Here is a 20,528-nt window from a genome sequence, read left to right as displayed (position 1 = left end):
CCTCCATTTTGATGCGACAGGCATTCCAGTGAGTTGGTGGGAGCATTCAACTATTTCAAGGAAGGTGGCATGGTTGGCGTAGTGGTTAGCACAACACCTTAACATTGCCAGTGATTGGGTCAGGGATTTGAATCCTGCGCTGCCCATAAGGAGTTCATATGTTCTGCCCGCGTCTGCGTGGGTTTTCCTTGGAGGCTCTGGTTTCCTACCACTGTTTGAAGCGTACTGGGGGTGTAGGTTAATTGGGAGTAAGTTCTTATCACAGCCACATGACTATTCTTGCAACCCTATTGGTTCACAGTGATTTGGTTCATAACATTCTTGACTCTGAGCCAGACTTCTGGAAGTTGATCTGAATTTGCATTGTTGCTGGGGACCTGTCATGGTGTAGACCATTTACATTGGGTATTATGCAGAACACCACCATCAAAATGCCTTTTGCAGCAAGTAAGGTACCATCCCTGGCTTTGCTGTTCATCGAATTGTGAATGTCTCTGATAATCAAATTTCTGATTACATTAACATTAATGCTAGACAGTGTAAATACCGTAGTTAAGTTGGTACTTCTGCTAATTCTTCCGAATTAATAACTCTTTCACTTTGTTTCATTTTAGTTGCATTCATATTTAATTGGATTGGATTCTTTTTATCCTTCTGCTCAACCAATACTATTGCTGGAAGATATGGCGCTATTTCTGGGTTTGGGTTGTCTCTTATAAAGTGGATTCTCATTGTTAGGGTAAGTATTCAATATATGTGACAAAGTTATGCACCATTTGGAAAACATCTACCACTTTAATTGAATCCGTTGTTCATGTGTTGTCATTTGTTTAACTTGGGAATTTACAATGGTATGGTTGACATTGTTGGTCTTTCCACCTTGGAAAAATCATGGATTTTAGCCAGGATTTGTGTTTTGATTTAGATATCTGCTTTGCACCAGAAAACTTGAAAATATTGGTTTCCTGTATCTCTTTTTAATGTGTGCAGAATGCTTGTAATTGAGTATGTCTAAAGTCAAAAAGAGCCAAGACCCTTCTCTGGTGATGGAGAGGTGCCCATTTGCAAAGGGATAGTTTCTTATCATTTAGTGTCTAATAGTGGAATTTGTCAGTCAGACAGCATCCATGGAGGCAATAGATAGATAATATTTCAAGCTTTAGGCTCAAAATATTGACTGATTATTGCCTTCCATGGATTCCTGATGAAGTGTTTTGGCCAGAAATGTTGTTTGCATGTCTATCTAAACGCCTCAAAAATGTTGCTATCATACCTGCTTCGCCACCTCCCCGGCAGCACATTCCAGCCAATTACTACTCAGTATAAAACACTTGCCTGATACATCTAACCTTTCCTCCTCTCATTCATATCCTCTAGTATATGTTCACCTGGGAAAAAAATACTCATTCTATCTATAATTTTATACATAATCTTCTCATAATTTTATACTTTTCTATCAGGTCACCCCTTAGCCTCTGACAAACCAAATTTGTCTAACCTCTCTTTTGAGCTAATGCACACCAAAGTCAATCATTTGGGGTCATAAATAATGATCAACTGCCTTAATTTAATAATCAAAACTAATAATCAGTTAACCAAAAATACATTCTTCCGATACTTGCTGAGAGTTTGCTTTCCTAGCTAAAGGGTCTAAACCAAGGGGTGTGCTCTCAGGATAAAATGACTCAATGCTTGGAATTGAAAGCAAAGGATTTCCTTTGCACCTTGCAGAATGCTAGCCTTTGTACTTCCCCAGAGTGTGGTGCATGCTCAATCACTGAGCTATTACATGGATAAGATTGATAGGTACTTTTGATATTAATGTGATCAAAGGAAATTAGGATCCAAATTGTAAAGAGGAGTTTACATGGGGAATCAGCAATGCTTTTCTCAAAGGACAAAGTCGTCTCAGTGGGTCATATTTCTCGTTTATGATCTTGGGTTTCAAAGTAGAATTGTGTTGTATTTATGCCTAAACATTTGTGATTCCAGTTCTCGGATTATTTTTTCGGTTATTTTGAAGGGAAACTATGGCTCTGGTGGATTTTTCTGGCTGTTGGTAAGTTATTTTTCACCTTAAGTTGATCTATTTTATAAGTGTCATCTGTTCATACACACAGTTGTTTGTGACAAATAAGGAGTAGCTCATCTCATTGCTTCAAATTATTATCAGTAATATTAGCAAATACTTAAAATGTTTACTTTTTTGCGATTATGGTTGAAATGTTAATCAATTAAATTACAATGAATAATATCTGGATTAAAATGCAGAGATTAAAATGTAACAATGACGTTTCTGTCTGAACCATTCATTATTTTCTAAAACAACAGCGTTAAAATATCTACACGTTCATCTTTTCATTTAATGGCTTTGTTTCCGATACGGGTTTCAGTTGCAATCATGAGTTCATCACAAGTTTTGTAGATAGCTTGCAGTGTATATGAGATGTCACAAGAGGGCGCAGTTGACATGATGTTTAGTTTCATTTTTATGACTGGATTGATGTCATGCAGTGATTAAGCAACATCTTCCTTGATGTTTAAAGCTCGCTCAATGTCTTTTTCAATGCTTGCAAGCTAAATTGGAGGCATTACAGTTGTGATCTCTGCAACATTAAGAGCTGTCACTAAGACAAAAACTCAGAAGATTATTGTTCTTCCCTGAGATTATATAGGATGCCAGTTTTAGCCCTTTGGTTTTGATTGACATTTGTATTGGATGTACAATGAGATGCCGGAGGAAATCAGTGGCCTGATAGGATCCACGGGTAGAAATGCTCGTGAAGTCATGAAGTGCTTCGAGAGGCTCAACTTGGGGCACATCAAGTTTCTGCCATCATTTGACCCACTGCAGTTTGCATACAGAGTCAACCGCTCTATGGATAATGCCATTGCCATCACCCTCCATCTAGCCCTCACCCACCTGGAAAACAAGGACTCGTATGTTCAAATGCTGTTTTTTTTACTTCAGCTCAGCATTCAACACCATCATACCACAGTACCTGATAAGGAAGTTGAGCCTGTTGGGTCTAAACCCCTCCCTCTGCAAATGGATTCTTGACTTCCAGTCCAGATCAGAAACAGCACCACCAAGACCATCACACTGAGCACGGGGGGCCCCTCAGGACTGCGTGCTTAGTCCACTGCTGTTCACTCTGCTGACCCATGACTGTGAAGCTAAACATAGCTCGAACCACATCATCAAGTTCGGTGACAACACAATGGTGGTGTATGACGAGTCAATGTACAGAGATGAGGTACAGTCACTAATGGACTGGTGTGGAGCCAACAACCTGAATCTGAACTTTAAAAAACAATAAAGTAATGGTTGTCGACCTCAGTAGGGCCTGGGGGGACCTTGCTCCGCTGACCATTGACAGCTCCACTGTTGAGGATCAAGTTCCTTAGAGTGCACTTGGTGGAGAATCTCACCTGGTCTGTTAACATCAGCTTCATATTCAAGAAATCCAAGCAGTGTCTCTACTTCCTGTAAAGGCTGAGAAAAGTTCACCTCCCACCCTCCACCCTCACTGCATTCTACAGAGGTTGTATTGAGACCATCCTGTGCAACTGCATCACCGACTGGTTTGGAGGTTGTACCGCCTCGGATCGCAAGACCCTACAGAGGATAATGGAAAAGATCATTGGGGCTCTCTTCCTACCATGAAGGACATCTATAGCACTCGATGCAGGTGAAAGGCCATAAACATTGTGAAGGACTCCACACACCCCTCATGTAAACTGTTCTCCCTTCTGCCATCTGGTAGGAGGTACCATAGCTCTCCAAGCTAACAGACTCATGAATTCCCAGAACATATGGACCATGGACTTTTACTGTATACTTTTTAAGATTTTAACATTTTATGTGTTTAATTTCTATTCTAACTTTTATTTATGTAAATATGCTCCATGGTCCTGGAGAAACACTATCTTGTCTTTACCATGCAAGCATGGTATGAATAATAAATAAAGGTGACTTGACTTGAAATGGTCAATCAACATTTCAGGCTTGGACTCTTTATCAAGACTAAAAAAAATTTAAAAGCTGAAATGGAATGCACAAAATGAGAAAAAGAGGCTGCAGGAGGGATGTGGAAGTGAGAATGTATAGAACAGTAAGAGTGAGAGAGGGAGAGACAGGTAGAGAAAGAGACCACTAGGAAGAAGGAGGGGACTGAAGCAGATTTTTCATTCAGAGGCTGGTCCGTATCTGGATGAGCAGCCAGAAGAAACTGTCTTAGGTACAATTATGATGTTCAAAAGGCATTTGGACAGATATATGGACAAGAAAGATTTGGAAGGATATGGACCAAGTGCAGACAAATGAGACTTGCCTTTAATGCCAACTTGCAGTACTAATGAAGGGCCTGGTCCATAGAACACTGCAGCACAAAAACAGGCCCCTTTGGCCCTTCTAGTCTGGGCTGAACCTTTTTTTTACTTAGTTCCACTGACCTACACCCAGTTCATAACACTCCATACCTCTCCCAACCATGTCTAAATTCTTCTTAAAGGTTAAAATTGAGCCCATATTCACCATCTTAGCTGGCAGCTCATTCCACACTCCTACCCCTCTCTGTGTGAAGAAGTTCCCCCTCATGTTCCCCATAAACTTTTTCCCTTTCACTCTTAAGCTCTGTCCTTTGGTTTGTATCTCACTTATCTTCAGTGGATAAAGCCTATCTACATTTATTTTGTCTACCCCTACATAATTTTAAATACCTCTATCAAATCTCCCCTCATTCTTCTATGCTCCAGGGAATAAAGTCCTAACCTGTTTAACCTTTCCCTGTAACTCAGTTCTGGAAATCCAGGCAACATCCTAGTAAATCTTTTCTGCATTCTTTCTATCTTATTGATATCTTTCTTGTAGTTAAATTACCAAAACTGAATACAATACTCCAAATTTGGCCTCACCAATGTCTTTGAAACATAACATCCCAACTCCCACCTGTGAAGCCACTTTCAGGGAATCATGAGTGGTGTCATGTCAACAACATTAGCAAAACCAAGCAGATGATGGTGGACTTCAGAAGAAAGTCAAGGGAACACAGCACAGTTCTCATTAAGGGCTCAGTATTGGAAAGGGTCAGTAACTTCAAATTCCTGGGTGTCAACATCTCTGAGGATCTATCCTGGAGCCTCCATGTTGATGCAATCATGAAGAAGGCTTGCCAGTGGCTATACTTTGTGAGGTGTTTGAGGAGATTTGGTATGTCACCGAAGACTCTCAACAACTTCTACAAGTGTACTGTGGAGAGCATTCTGGCTGGTTGCATCACTGTCTGGTATGGACGCACCAACTTTCAGGATAAGAAAAACTCCAGAGGGTTGTTCACTCGGCTTGCGATATCACAGGCAACAGAATTCATTCAATTGAGGACACCTAAAAGAGGTGGTATCTTAAAGTTGTCTCCAAGACCCCCACCACCCAGGCCATTCCCTCTTCACTCTGCTACCATTGCGAAGGAGGTACAGGAGCCTAAAGATGAGCACTCAGTGGCACAAGGACAGCTTTTTCTCCGCTGCCATTAGATTCCTGAATAATCAATGAACCAAAGACACTACCTTAATTTTCATACACTATCTTCTTTTTATTTATTGTTGCAAGGAGGTTTAAATGAAAGTTTTCAATGTGATGTTACCGCAAAATACCGAATTTTGTGACTTGTTCATGACATTAAATTCTGATTCTGGTTCTGATTCTCTGTTCTACTCCACTCCTCAGTGCCCTACCATTTACTCTGTATGTCTTTACTTGGTCTGTCCTTCCAAAATGCAACACTTCACACATATATGCATTAAATTCCATCTGCAATTTTTCCAGCTGGTCCAGATCCCTCTGCAAGCTTTGAAAACCTTCTTTGCTATCCACAACACCTCCATTCTTAGTGTCATCTGCAAACTTGCTTATCCAATTCACCATATTATCATCCAGATCATTGGTACAGATGAAAAAAACAACAGTCCCAGCATTGATCCCTGTGGCACACCACAAGACATAGGCCTCCAGCCTAAGAAGCAATCATCCATTGCTTCTCTCTGGCTTCTCCCATCCAGCTATTGTTGAACCCAGTTCGTTACTTCACCATGAATACCTTTGTGTCTGAACATTCCTGACTAACTTTCCATGTGGGACCTTGTCAAATGCCTTATTAAAGCCCATGAAGACAACATCCACATCCTTTCCTTCATCAACTTTCCTGGTAACATGACCTACCACACACTCTCCCTAATCAGTTCCTGGCTATCCAAATACTTGTATATCTGATCTCTTAGAACACCTTCCAATAATTTATCTACTACTGACATCAGGCTCACTTGCCCTATAATTTCCAGGGTTACTTTTGGAGCCTTTTTTAAAACAATGGAACATGAGCTCCCCTCCTCTCCTCCAGGACCTCACCTGTAGCTATGGACATTTTAAATATTTCAGTAAGAGCCCCTACAATTTCTACACACTTCCCTGAAGTTCTGAGGGAATATCTTGGATGAATCCAATGAAACATTTTTCCTTTTCTTTTCTTTTTTTGTCTATTTTACTTTTCACTCTTCAGTTATATTGTCTATTTCTCAACCTTTTTTCCCCTGGGTTAGGACTTGTTCTTTTTTTCTTGTTTTATTTATTTTCGTACTCAAAATCAATATCGAATGATAAGATTATGTATATTTATGTAACTGATGAATTTCATGTTATCATGTTGATTTGAAAATATAAATAAACTAATAAAAAATAGATTTCCCCATCTCTTTTTGCTTCATACAAAGCTGACCACTCTGATCTTTAAAGGGGACCATTTTTGTCCCTTATTATTATTTTGCTCTTAATATACCTTTAGAAACCCTTAGGATCTTTCTTCACATTGTCTGCCAAAGCAACTTCATGTCTTCTTTTAGCCTTCCTGATGTTTTTCTTGAAGTTTTTCTTGCGTTTTAATACTCCTTGAGTACATCACTTACTCCATGTTACCTATACCTGCTATACCCCTCTCTCTTCTTCTGAACTCGATCCCCAATATCACTCAAAAACCAAGATTCCCTATGCCTGCTAACCTTCCCTTTAATCCTGACAGGAACATACAAACTCTGCACTCTCAAAATTTCAGCTTTGGCCCATGCTATTTGACTGACTTTATGACACAACCTACTGAGATTGCCCCTTGCACAGTTGGCACTTGTGGCCCCTATGTTTTTAATATGGTTCGTGGGTTTCAGTTGAGGAAGCAGGAAGAAATGGAAGTTTAAAAAAAATATATTTTTGTGTTTTACAGCCTTTTAATTTTTTTCCAGTTTTAATTATATTTAATAATTATAATCATTGTTAAATATAATTAAAACTGAAACATTGAGATGATATTTTTCATATAGAGATGAATTAATAAGCTGTCAGGGACATATGAAGAGTGGGTGTCCTTGAATACTTGCCGGAGGCCCTGTCGCCTCAAGTTATGCTGTTGGAATATGGGGCCTACTGAGATAGTCATTCCTTAGCTGGAGCAGACACATTTGGGCAAGTAATGGTCATGGGAATGGTAAGCTGTGACAGTAGGAATTTTTTTTTAATTAAAAAAAACACAGTGGCATAACTTGGTAACTCACAGCCCTTGTGAGCTCGATTCATTTCTGACCTCCATAGCTCTTTGTATGGAACTTGTCTGGGTTTCCTCCATGTGCTCTGCTTTCCCCCCACACCCCAAAGATGTGCAGGCTGGTAAGTTAATTGGCACTGTATATACCCCATAGCTTCTAGATAAGTGGGAGAATCTAGCAGGAATTGATGGGAATGAGGGGAGAAGAAAATTGGATTAGTGTAGCTAAATAGGTAGGTAATAATGTGAACCCAATGAGCAGGGAGTCACTTTTCATGCCATGTGACTCTATGACTATATAATTATCAGCTGCTCTGTGCCTTGGTATTTATAAACTTTTTTTTCTGAAATAAGGCATAACTAGGCATTATTTTACAGCAGTAAAGCTTAAAGATACTATATTTCATAACCAAGTTAACATGGGCCAACAGGTTGGTGGACAATTTACTTTTTCCATATTGGATTATTTTCCTGTGCTAACGATGCACAAAATGTTGGAGGAATTGAATGTGAAAGGCAGGATCCATGGAAGGAAATAGTCAACATTTCAGGCCTGAACACTTTTTCAGGAATACTAGATGCAGCCTAACCTCCTGAGTCCCTCCAATACTTTGTGCATTGTACCAGTTTCCAATCCCTGCAGATTTCTTGTTTACCTCCTTTTTCTGTGCTGATCTGGTTGAGAATGAAGGAAACTATTGCCACTTGAGGGCACTGTGGTTATTTTCAGCAAACAGCTCATTAATTTGACTGATGATATGTACATTTCCAGACACTACACACAAAGTCAACTCGTTGCATGGATAATCATATTATATCAAGTAATTATTAATTTTAGGACTACAAACTACTGTCATTTTAGCACATATTCACTCACATTAAAAAAGAATGGCTTTGCTAATCCCATCAAACTAATTTCTCATAAAGCTTTAGAAATATTTTCCAGTAAAGTAAAAATGATATGAAAGTTGTAATTATATTGGAATTTAGATTGAATCAGTCAACATTGATTCCAGAAGTAATAGCGTTGGTTGACTTTCAATAAAATTTTAATCTTACACCTCGTCCCTGTGTTGCCGTGGGCTGATGCTCTGGAGTCACTCATTTGCTTTGTAATTCAATCCCAGGAGGCTATTATTCTTCCACTGGGAATTTTGGGGCAATTCATTATTAAATGTTTTGCCATAAACTTCCTTCAGGGACTGCATTTTCTATCAATTAATTGAAAAATAAGCTTGTTCTTTGATGTTAATAGAGATGTAATTGAAATAGCGTTGACTGCAATTTCCAAATCCTTTCTGTTACAAAGTTTATATGTATTTGAATAAATAAAACCTGCTACATGCTCACAACTCTCCATGTTTGGAAGGAACAGAGCAAAGATGAGAAAATATTATTCATTGATCTAAATTGCACTGTGAATAGCATGGAGGGAAGGTTGCCTGAGGGAATGAATGGAGTTTTCAAGCCTGAAAGAGATAGAAGTGAATCTCAGCTTTTACTGAGAAGGGTTAGATTCTGACTGAGTGCATCATGGTCTGGAATGGAAGTGCCAATGCACAGGATAAAAAAATAATAGGTATACAGGGGATCTGACCCAACTCCAATAGCTGAAGACCAAACAATGGATCAAACCAATCACTGGCTTCAAGCTGAGTAAGCCAAAGTCCAAACCCTTTTAAGAAAACAAGTTCTGCCTTCATTTTTTCTCTTCTTCTGTAAACTCATGGTAATTAGGAGGCCAAGATCATCTGAGATTTTCTCATTCTTCAAACAATGAGGTTTTCCCTCTGCCAGCATTAACTCGGTGCTCACCCTCATATCCTCCATTCCTCCATCACCTGCAAATCTGTCCTGGGCTCCTTCATCCTCACATGCAACAAGGACAGGATTCCTCTTGTCTTCACCTGCCACCTCATCATCCTCTGCAACCAACACATCCTTCACCACCATTTTGCCACCACTAGAAACATATTTTGTGTGCTTCTCTCCATGATTCCCTTGTCCTCTCCTCCCTCCCCACCAAACATCCCCTTGGTAACTACCCCTGTGACCACAGACATTTATCGCCCATCTCCTCCATCATCACTATTTGGGGCCCCAAATAATTCATCTAAGTGAAGCAACATTTCACTTGTGAATCTGCAGGGGTCCTCTTCTGCATCTGGTGGTCCCGTGGCAGTCTCCCCTATATTGGAGAGACTGGACACAGACTGGAAGATCACTTTGTTTAGCACCTCGGCTCATTGGCATACGGATCTCCCAGTGGCCACCCGTTTCAATTCCAAAATCTCATTCTCCTGCTGATATGTCTGTCCGTGATCTCATGCATCGCCAGACTTTGACCACCTTGAGATTTTCTGTTTCTGGCTCATTCTGTATATTCTTTGAAGACAGACTCAAGCCTGAAACATTGGCAATATATTGGATGCTGAAAAGACCAGCACCATTACGATGTGCTTTTACTCCTATAGATTTTCACAACTAATTGCTCATGAATAGTTGGCAACACTTGCAATGCAATTTGCTCCCATGTAAAAACCATAAAATCAGGACCAATATTTCATTTATTTAATAATATTTCCATTGTCAAATTGGGCATCTATTTATACTGAAGATGACCACATTGCTCATCATATCACTGCAGTAATGCACAATTCTTGCAACTTTGAAAAGACGCTGGAGATTCACCCACTGTCTGCTGGTACTGCCTGGGGTGAGGATTTACCAGGAATGACTTCTGAAGTCTGCAGTTTTAAAATTCTGGCTTTCTTCAACTCCTTATCGCTTGGAGACATCATGAAATATACTGTATAAGATTACGTTCAAAAAATGCTGGCAGCTTAAGAGAGTTCGTTTTTCACTGTGCGTGTGTGTAACTCTCAAAGTCACATAGTTTGAAATAGACTAAAGTTATCACCCTACAGCATTATGAGGATTACTGGTCTTTTATGTCATTAAACTTATTGTCTTATTGCCTCATTGTTGCTAGGTTACTTTCTATGTAATTATACAGTTGGTCTGCTCATTTATGCTCATTTACTAACTGATAATGTTTTCTTTCATAAGACTATATTGCAAATTTTAAATATATATTCTAATTTCGAGATACAGCATGGCAACAGGCCCTTCCAGGCTATGAGGTCTTGCTGCCCAAATACATGAACTGACTTACAAACCTCATATGTTTTTGGTGGGTAAGAAGAATCCAAAGCACCTGAAGCAGGGGTGTCAAACACAAATTCACAGAGGGCCAAAATTAGAAACTTGGACTAAGTCGTGGGGCAAACTAAATATTTATTGAAAATTTTCAACAACATCTGCATGTTTTCTCTTCTTTCAACATATGTAATGTTAAACTTTTTCTTATTAAAATAAATGTTTAATAATAGTTTTGGTTAAACTCTTTCCAGAAGAAGCATTAACAAATGAGAAATAAAATATTCAATAAATAATATTTCTCAATAGCCTTTAAGCTCCTTTTAAATGTATTTTTTTTCACAAGTCAACAAGTCAAAAAAATAACAACTTGCTTCAATGACAAACAGGTTTGTCTTTTAAAATGATGAACATATAGTCTGCCTCCCACCTGTCTTGAAAGGTCCTGTTTTCTGTCTTTCATTTGGCCATTTTCCGTGAGGGGTTTATTACATGTGAGTTAGACAACAGGTCGCAGATACAAATGAAAGTAAAGAGAGGAGGTGGGGGTGATTAGTGGGCTGATGCCAACACATTTGCAAAGCATTCTGGGATTTGTAGTATTAGTTGTGCATGCGCTATACTGGTGCGGCGGCCAGCAGGCCAGCTCTAATACATATTTGATATGATCTTGCGGGCCAAATATAATTATATCAAGGGCCAAATTTGGCCCGCGGGCCTGAGTTTGACATGTGTGACCTGAAGGAAACCCAGGTAGAGACAGGGAGAACATGCATACTCCTTACAGCCAGCACTAGATTCAAACCCCGGGTTGCTGGTGCTATAGGAGCATTGTGCTAACCACGACACTAACCTTATCACTTAGTGTCCCCCAGTGCTATGTTTCACCCAATTTACATTGACACTCATGGGTATTTTGGGAATACAAATATTCACTTAATTAGCAAATATTTGCTTGAGTTTCTTGGTGTGATTCATTTTTTTTAACGTTTTCTGTAATCTGAATTATTCCTTCTGAAGGTGAAAGGAGTAAGAATCAGGTTCATGCCTGATGTTAGACTCATCGAAACATTGAAAGGTACAGAACAGAAATGGGCCGTCATTGCCCACCTTGCCTTTGCCAGCCTTGATACCTATCTACACTAATCCTGTTTGCCTGTGTTAATCCCTTTATTCCTCTCCTTTCCAAGTACTTGTCCAAATGCGTTTTAAATGTTGTGATCGTATCTGCCTCTATTTCCTCCTCTGTAGCTCATTTCAGATACTCACCACCTTCTGTGTGGAAAAAACTTGCCGCTCAGATCACCTTTAAATTTAATCTTAAATCTGTGCCCTCAAGTTCTGGGAAGAAAAAGATTGAGAACCACTGATCTAGGTCAATGTCCCACTGTATCCCACTGTATGCTTCTTGGTTTTAGCAGGATGTCTCCCCTTGGTTTCAGCCTTACATTCAACAACAATGCTGTTTGGTGGCACAGAGGGCCTTAAATTATTTTCCAATGTTTCCATGTCTACAGTATAATAATCTACTCCTGCCTCTCCTTTTTGGCAGTGATCAGACTATACTTTTATCCCATCTGCAGAGAGAATTATAGATGGGCCATTGCCAGAACTCTGGATTGTAAATGCTACTAGTTATAAATATACATGAATACAAACTCCTCATATTTCATACAGATGATTGATATTTAAGAACTTTGTCACATTTGACCATGAGTATGAGGTGTTAAGTGAAATACTGACAATTATGTTTCATGTACAGGCAATGCTGGCATCATACTTTCCATATCTTGGACTCACCAAGGAAAAGTGACATGTCTCTGTGGTGTAATGTAACAGCAGATGAGTTTCTATCCAGAGGAAATTGAAAGTTACTATCTGACCTAACACTACTTTAGTACATTGTTAAGGCAGGAGATTCTTTGAACTTTACAGCAATCGACTGTATATTTTTCCACATGTTGAAGCAATTGGCTGAAGCTTCAGAATGAGTTTCAGAGGAGACGATCAAATTATTTTTTTGAAGAAAACTTGTAAAATGGCAATGAGTAAAATTATGAAGGTCCATGTTTAATTAGTATCTTTCAATTAGTCATAAGGATAGGTTTACTGGTGATTGCACAGTGTTCTGTTCTATTAACAACTCCTCAGATAACGTGTCTGTACATTGTAAGATCTGTGCAATATTTAACTGAATGTTTATTGTCACATGTACCAAGACAATGATTTTTTTTTCCTTTGGTGTGCTATCCAGGCAAGTCAACTCATACTTAATTACAGAAAGTGGTACAATTATAAAATAAAAATGCACAGGGTATAGTATTACTGGGGCAAAGTGCAGGATCTAAAGAGTAAAGTGCAGTTAAACAATGAAACAGCAGTATCTTTTACAAATGAGAAGTCTATTCGAGAGTTTAATAGCAGCAGGATAAAAATTCTCCTTGAAACTGAACTTTTAGACTGTGGCAAATACTTAGTGCAAACAATACTTGATCATTTTCACCAAGCTGCTCCAATCTCCAACAAGTGTGAGTCTAATCGTTTCTGCTTGAAAATTAATATAATTGAATGATGTTATTATCATCAAATCCTCCATCATCAATATTGATATGAAATTTACTTGAACCAGCGTTAGAAGTCCTGTGGCTATAAGAATGGGCACTCTATGGTGAGAGGTTAACCTTCTGACTCCGCAAAGCTTTCCTGCTGTGGAATAATAAGAAGGCTTATTGCCATATCCCCGAGTCATTAAAGAAAGACCTCAAATGTTGGTCTGAGCACACCCTTTGAAATAATATATATAAAAAAGCTAGGTAGACAGGGGGGGTGGGGGGGAGCTTTAATCAGACATGTAAAGGGCAGAGTGTTAAGCCACTATTGTAAATTTCTTGAAATTCATTATTCCTATCACCTCATTATTCCCAATAGAGCTTTATTCAAACAAACCTTCTGGAAATTGCATACAAGCATGTTAAGTGCAAAAAAAAATCAATTTTCAATCAAATGATTCTATGTGAAGATTCATCCATTAACAAACTAAAATAAAATGTTATGCTACATTTCCTTATTGTTATTTTGAGAGAAAATTAATGTGACTGTGGCTTGCTTGGTCTGATTTTGTATCTTGGATGAATGCTTCACCTCATATCTGCTCCATTAAAGAGCTGAATTTGTGAGCTATGGTCTATGCTTGGTTTGTCCATCTTTAAGCATAATTGGTTCTGTGAGAGTAAGACATTCCTAGAATTAAATCTGAAATAAAATATAATGAATTCCACTTTTTACAATTAAAATCAAAGTTAAATACCAAAGGGCACTGAGGTAAAAGTAAAACTATCTATTTGTGTAAAGTAAAAATTATTGGTTTACTAATGGTTTGCAATACATGATTTGCAAATATCTAACAACATATGCTGTGCTATCCTAAACCTTGCAGATCTTTGGACAAAACAACCTTGTTTTTCCAGAGTTGTATCCAGTTGTAAACTCTGGATACAATTCTGGAATAACAAGGTTGTTTGGTCCAAAAATCTGCAAGGTTTAGGATAGCACAGCATATGTTGTTAGATATTTGCAAATCATGTATTGCAAAGCATTAGTAAAGCCATTCTCAATAACAAAGAGCTGTAACGTGTCTAACTACAGTTTACTAGCCCCGGGCCTCACCTTACTTATGTTCTGACTTGGTACCTTTAATTATGTCCTTAATGCTGTAAGTAGCTACTGTGCTATTGCTGACAGGTCGGTTGTCTGTGGTGCTGTATTTCCCCAAGGTACTGGATGAATTAGTGGGGCAGCCAGATTTATGGCAGACAATGTGCCAGTATGGAAGCAGTTGATTATAGAGCTTTAATTGCACCCTTCCACTCAGAATGTTATACAGAGATGCAAAGACTGCTAGAGGTTCCGAAGGCCTTTGCATATAGAATTAGAACAAGTGAGTATTTGTTTCTGTTTTAAGCATTATGCAGTAAGAGAAAAAATGCTGCTGAGGAGGTCCCTCTGCAATATCATGAATGCATATGAGATAAACTTTATGTTAAAGTGTGCAAATGTTTTAAAAATTGAAGAATGGTCATGCATGAGATATTTCTCCAAATATCAAAGGTTGTATAACCTCTTTTATTGTGCAAGAAAGCAATAATTCACAAATTGTTTTTCAACAGCATTCTTTACTGGTGTTATTTTATAGATAATCAAATTTCCCCAAGGAGATACACCACCTGCATTATCTCTGTAGTGTAGTACCCTGCATAAGTTGCACTTTCCAAGAAATTCCATATTGAGTTCAATGTGGTATAGACCCACACACGTAGTGTAGTCAGGTTAAGCTCTGAGTTTTATTAGGGCTCAGGCCCAACTTTTATACTTGCATTGTTCCCGCCGTACCCCCCCACCCCCCCTTAGCTGACATCACAACCTGCGCGCAGGTACTTTCCTGCATAACAATGCCTTCCTTCCCCACGTGCTATCCCTGTCTGTTGGCTGCGCAGCAAGGCCAGCGCCATTTTGGGGTCGCTGGCCTTTAAGATGCCCTTGCCTTTCACCCACAGGTTCGTTTGTTGGGGGAAGTGCCACTGCGTGGGCTGCTGGCCTTTGGTTGTGCTCGCCGCCCAGAGCACCAGCTCAATCGCCATTTCTGGGGTACAAATGAAAACACACGCAGTTAAAGCAGTTTGAATGCAGTTTTGATCACCTACCTACAGGAAAGATATCAATAAGATTGAAAGAGTGCAGAAAAAAATTGCAAGGTTATTGCTGGGACTTGAAAGGGAAAGGTTGAAGAGGTTAGGAGTTTATTTACTGGAGCATTAGAGAATGAGGGGAGGTTTGAAAAGTTATGAGCGGATAAATGCACACAAGTTTTTTTCCACTGAAGTTGGATGAGGCAAGAACTAGAGTCCATGGGTGGAAGGTGAAATGTTTAAGGGGAACATTTGGAGAAACCTTCACTTAGAGGCTTCTATGCTTCGATAATTGACACCCCTTTCAGAACATGCATTTTCTACCCCAATGGCTCTTAGTAGCTTCAGATTGTATCATTTACAAAATGTTTTCTTGCAACTGACCAAGGTGTTTTTGACAGCATGTTCCAAATTCAGAACCTTTATCATTATTTGAAGAAGACATATCATTGTAACTGAGTCTATCCCTTGGACTCCCTGGTTACCACGATCAAGATTGCAACTGTTCAGGAAACTTATTTTGGGTGATGGGGTGAGGGGGCAGTGTTAAATACTGGCAATCCCAGATTACGCAAACTGCAAATGAGTCTTTCTCTTCTTCTTCCAACAATTGGGGTTCTCTCAATTGTGGACTAAAATGTCGGCTGAAGTTTTGTGTTTGAGTGTCTACGATGAGGTTTGAATCCATTGACTTCTGAATAAGAGATCATGAGTCACAGTTGATTATGATGGTCTATTCAGAGATAAATGCAAGTAATACTACAATGGATGATAAGCAAACGTCAGCTTGAGTATTATTTCTCACATTTCAGCTAATTTTACTGATATTATCTGATTTACCCTCTTGCTGATCATTAAAAATCAGTCAAAGTGCTCCACATAGAACTTGACCTTCTCCCTACTATTAATACTGTAACCAGCCCCCTTAGGTATTTTCTTAAGCAAAGTTTGGTTCAGGAAAGGATCTGTCCTGGATTCAGAACTCCCAAAGTGACAGTCAAACACCAAACATCGAACCTTAATGTTTATGTGCCTAAGTTAACAGATATTTAAAAATATATACTGTAGTTACAATAATAAAGCCAATTGGACATTTTAAAAAGAGTCCAATAAACATTTTCCCACTCTTTCATCATTTGTCATGTTGCCATGTCAGTTACCTAATATTTTTAGGAGAAAATTTCTCTTGATGGTTAAAACAGATGATATTGAATTAACTTGTTCCTTTTTCTAACTCCCCAATCTAATTTCACTAAAACATCAATTGAAATAAAAAGAAAACAGGAGACCCTTAATTTTACATTGAACTTAGAAAAAAAACATGAAATACAATGTTGAAAGAATTTTAATCTGGGTTTGTTATAACTTTTTATTTCCATTTGGATATTTTGAGTATCTCTGAGGGGCAATAGATGGTGGAGGTGGGTAAATTTTGATTAAAAGGCAGTCATGGCTTCAAAGAGTCTGCATCTTCACAGTAAAATCTTTAACTAGGCACCTTAACGATGCTTTTTATGTGGTAAACAGTGATGCTATTAAAGCAGTCTTCAGGCTACAAAACAATTGGGCTGGATCATCTGATTGGGCATTCACCCATGACAGAGATAATCTGCTACAACAGCATGTGCCACTTGCTGTTATAGTACTACATACTGTTAAAGTCCCATGGACCTTCCACTTGAGTCCTGACCACTTTCAAATTTTCTGCTATTGACATGCACACTGTGTCCACATGACTGTTTCACATGGAATTGTGATCTGTAATGCCTAGGCTACTTAGATGATGGAAAGGGAAATCCTTGGAGAGGTTTGAACAAATAAGAGTTGGAAGAACTCAGCAGGTCAGGTAGCATCCATGCAGAGGAACGATCAGTCAACATTTCAGGTCAGGACCCTTTATTGGGACTGTTTATTGGAAATGGTTAGTCTCACCCCAAATATTGGCCAAGCAACAATTTATCTTTGTGGATTCTGCCTGACACGCTGCACCCCTCCAGTCTCTTTATGTTCACTCATGAAGCCAGCATCTGCCATTTTTGTGTTTCTCATGGAGATGTTTCTTGGCTGTGTTCTTTTTTAGAATGGAGAAAGATCACCAAGATATTCATCTGTAGAAAGATTGGATGTGCACTATATAGGTACCTCCTGTTATATGTGGATTACAGAGAAACACACCCTCCCTGTCTGGAACATTGTGGATTGCAGAGGATCATGTGTCCTTGTCTGAAATCTAGTCGGAAGTTGCATCACCTGCCAATCAAGGTTGACTCCGGCCACCTTGATTGATTCAGTGTCATCTTTGGTCAGACACCCAGCTTAGAACAGTATAAACATCAATGCATACCACATTTCTTTCTCTCTGCTTTTTGGATAGTATTCCATGCCAGGTCATTACTGTGGACGTCGCGGGGAAGGTGTGCACTACACTAAGTTGATCCATAGTACTGTGGCAGAGAGCGACACCCCCATTGATATAGAGAATCGGGAATGTGTTTGAAAGTCCCTGTCTGTGAAGTGTGTACACATGCGGGAGAGTGTTGTAGGGTAAGCAGCCTACAACAGTATTGGAGTCCCTTGTGCCTGATGTGCCTACTTGCACCGTTATAGTTTTTGTCTCGTATTGTGTAGAAGATAGGTGGTCACTGGTATCAGAGTCCAACCTGGGTTTGATGTGAATATGTATATAGTTATTTCTTCTTTCTTCTTCTTTGGCTTGGCTTCGTGGACGAAGATTTATGGAGGGGTAATGTCCATGTCAGCTGCAGGCTCGTTTGTTAGTAGTAGAGTAATTAAGTATCATTTGATGTCTTCCCCTATTGTCTCCCATGTGCTCAATAAAGTTACTTTGGATTGTAATACTTGTGTCCAGTACCCACTGAGCCTGATACTTCACAATCACAGCACCTCCTCAACCAAAGAAAAACAAAATTCCATCCTATATTTCTTTCCTAATAGCTGACCCTATAATCCTCCACAGACCTACTCTGAGACCCCTTCCTATTCCAAATTCCTCACTCCTTTCCCTCAGATATGCTCAGGATCATCCCAACCACCATCCCAATCTTCAGATCCCAAACTGAACTGGGGGATCCTTCTTCCATCTTATCAGAGACTACTCATCACTCAGCAATAAAGATACATGGAGAAAACTCACTGAATAAAGAGGCATCTCGCCCACAGATAAGGCAGGAGATGAAGCCCCGAGAGGCCAAGTGAAGGACTGGGGAGGGATCCCGATATAGCTATGGGCAGGAGGTGAGAAGTGAAGATAAGGAGCTGGAGTTACCCTCATAAATGTGGGTGGCACAGTTGGCATAGCGGTTAGTGCATCATTATTACAGTGCCAGTAATCGGGACCGGGGTTCGAATCCAATGCTGTCTGTAAGGAGTTGGTACCTTCTCCCCGCATCTGTGTGGGTTTTCCCCGGGGACTCCAGTTTCTTCCAACAGTTTGAAACATACTGGAGGTGTAGTTAATTGGGTGTGAATTAGGCGGCCTAGACTCATGGATGGAAAGGGCCTGTTAAGGTGCTGTATGTCTAAATTTAAAATTCAAAGTTTAAATTAAAAAAAAATGTAAACTGCCGAACTTCAGTCAGATAACTCATCTTCGGCTGTTTTTCCATTCATCCACTGAGAGTTATTGGATCCAAATATTTGGTGCTTTCAGTCAATTTGTAACCTGAGTATCCCCATATATTTTTACCATTGTGTGAAATTTTTACACAGGATGGTACAACACAGGAACAGGCCCTTTGGCCCACGTGTCTGTGTCAACATGATGACCAAATCAAACTAAAACTCTTTTGCTTGCACCTGATAGATATCCCTCCATCCTCTTCATCCTCAAATGTCTTTCTCGAAGCTTCTCAAATGCCACTATTTTATCTGCATCCACAGCTCCTGGCAGCATGCTCCAAGCACCTACCACGCTCTGTGTAAAATATTTGCTCCGCCCATCTCTTTTAAATTTCCTACCCCTCACCTTGAACACGTCTTCTTAGTTATGACACTTTTACCCTGGGGGGACACATAATTTTATAAACCTCTAATAGGTCTCTCCTCAGCTTCCTAAACGCCAGAGAAAACCAACCAATCTCTCCTTATGATCATACCCTCTAAACCTAGTGTCATGCTAGTAAAACTCTTCTGCATCCCTTCCAATGCTTCCACATTCCTTCCTGTAATGGGGCTGTTAGAATTACACACAGTATTTCAAGTGACCTTTTTTCCCCCAAACTTGGACCAACAATTTCCACGTATCCTATTTACTTTTTAAAGATGAAAATTTTGAAACTGCTGAAGGAACTCAGTGGGGTGGGAACTGCCCCTCCCCTAGCTCTAAATATATTTGAGTTTTGTTGGTCACTCTTATTCTTGTTATAATTTATATTCCAGAATCTAACTTCTAATGTTTGTGTAGCTCAAGTGTGCAAGAACAAGTATAGGAGTATATTTCTTCTCTGTCAAACCAGCATGCTTTTGAAGCCAGATGTTGTATCATCTGAATATTTTTTACCATTTCCTTTTGTTATCTGCTGCCTTTGACTCTACAACTGCCTTTGTCCACACCAGTAGGTTGACAGGTTGATGTGTGTAGTTATGCCAAAGGGAAGTAAGCAAAACCCAATCTATAATGCAACAGATCCTTGGTTACAGTAGTAAGAGTATCCTTTGCCTGTTGCACATTCCTCCACCCATTAACATCTGTTATTGATATGATTTGCAGTGCCCTTAACAGAAGATCAAAGTCAAGTATTGTGATCTACCATGTGCTAAGGTTAAATAGGTCTGAGTAACAATAGCTGATTGATGTTTCACCATATTGCTGAATATTATTATCATTCTGTACAGGTTTTCAGGAGTCCTGAACAACTCCTCATATCTTGTAACATATACTCAATACATTTTATTTTAGAAATACCCAGATATGAGTGAATAAGCTATCTTGCATTTTTCTTTGCTGATCAATTGAAATGATATCTGCTTTTTGCACATATAGCAGTAGAAAGGAACAGGATTTCCAGAAGCAGTGCATTGTGGATAATTTTTGAGTAAAGTGGAAGGAGATCAGGTGGGTTCAGGGGAGGAAGGT

The 20,528-nt window shown here is 39.3% G+C and overlaps 1 protein-coding gene and 1 long non-coding RNA gene across 2 annotated transcripts in view; one reads left to right on the top strand and one right to left on the bottom strand.

The window, feature by feature from the left end:
• The window catches only part of LOC138756241 (uncharacterized), a 32,713-nt gene extending 29,521 nt beyond the window's left edge, over nt 1-3,192 (bottom strand). Inside the window, exon 1 of the long non-coding RNA XR_011352895.1 lies at nt 3,003-3,192. This is a non-coding gene — a long non-coding RNA (uncharacterized lncRNA). The remainder of the gene's footprint in view (nt 1-3,002) is intronic.
• Nucleotides 1-20,528, top strand: part of LOC138756240 (NEDD4 family-interacting protein 1-like) — a 70,563-nt gene that overhangs the window by 30,618 nt on the left and 19,417 nt on the right. Inside the window, exons 3-4 of the mRNA XM_069922823.1 lie at nt 615-739; nt 1,993-2,059. Coding sequence (XP_069778924.1) covers nt 615-739; nt 1,993-2,059 — 192 coding nt within the window. The remainder of the gene's footprint in view (nt 1-614; nt 740-1,992; nt 2,060-20,528) is intronic.

Source organism: Narcine bancroftii, chromosome 3 (genome assembly GCF_036971445.1).
Source record: "Narcine bancroftii isolate sNarBan1 chromosome 3, sNarBan1.hap1, whole genome shotgun sequence".
Lineage (NCBI taxonomy): Eukaryota > Metazoa > Chordata > Chondrichthyes > Torpediniformes > Narcinidae > Narcine > Narcine bancroftii.
The sequence above is the reverse complement of the archived record's forward strand: the minus strand, read 5'-3'. Positions and strand labels throughout refer to the sequence as shown.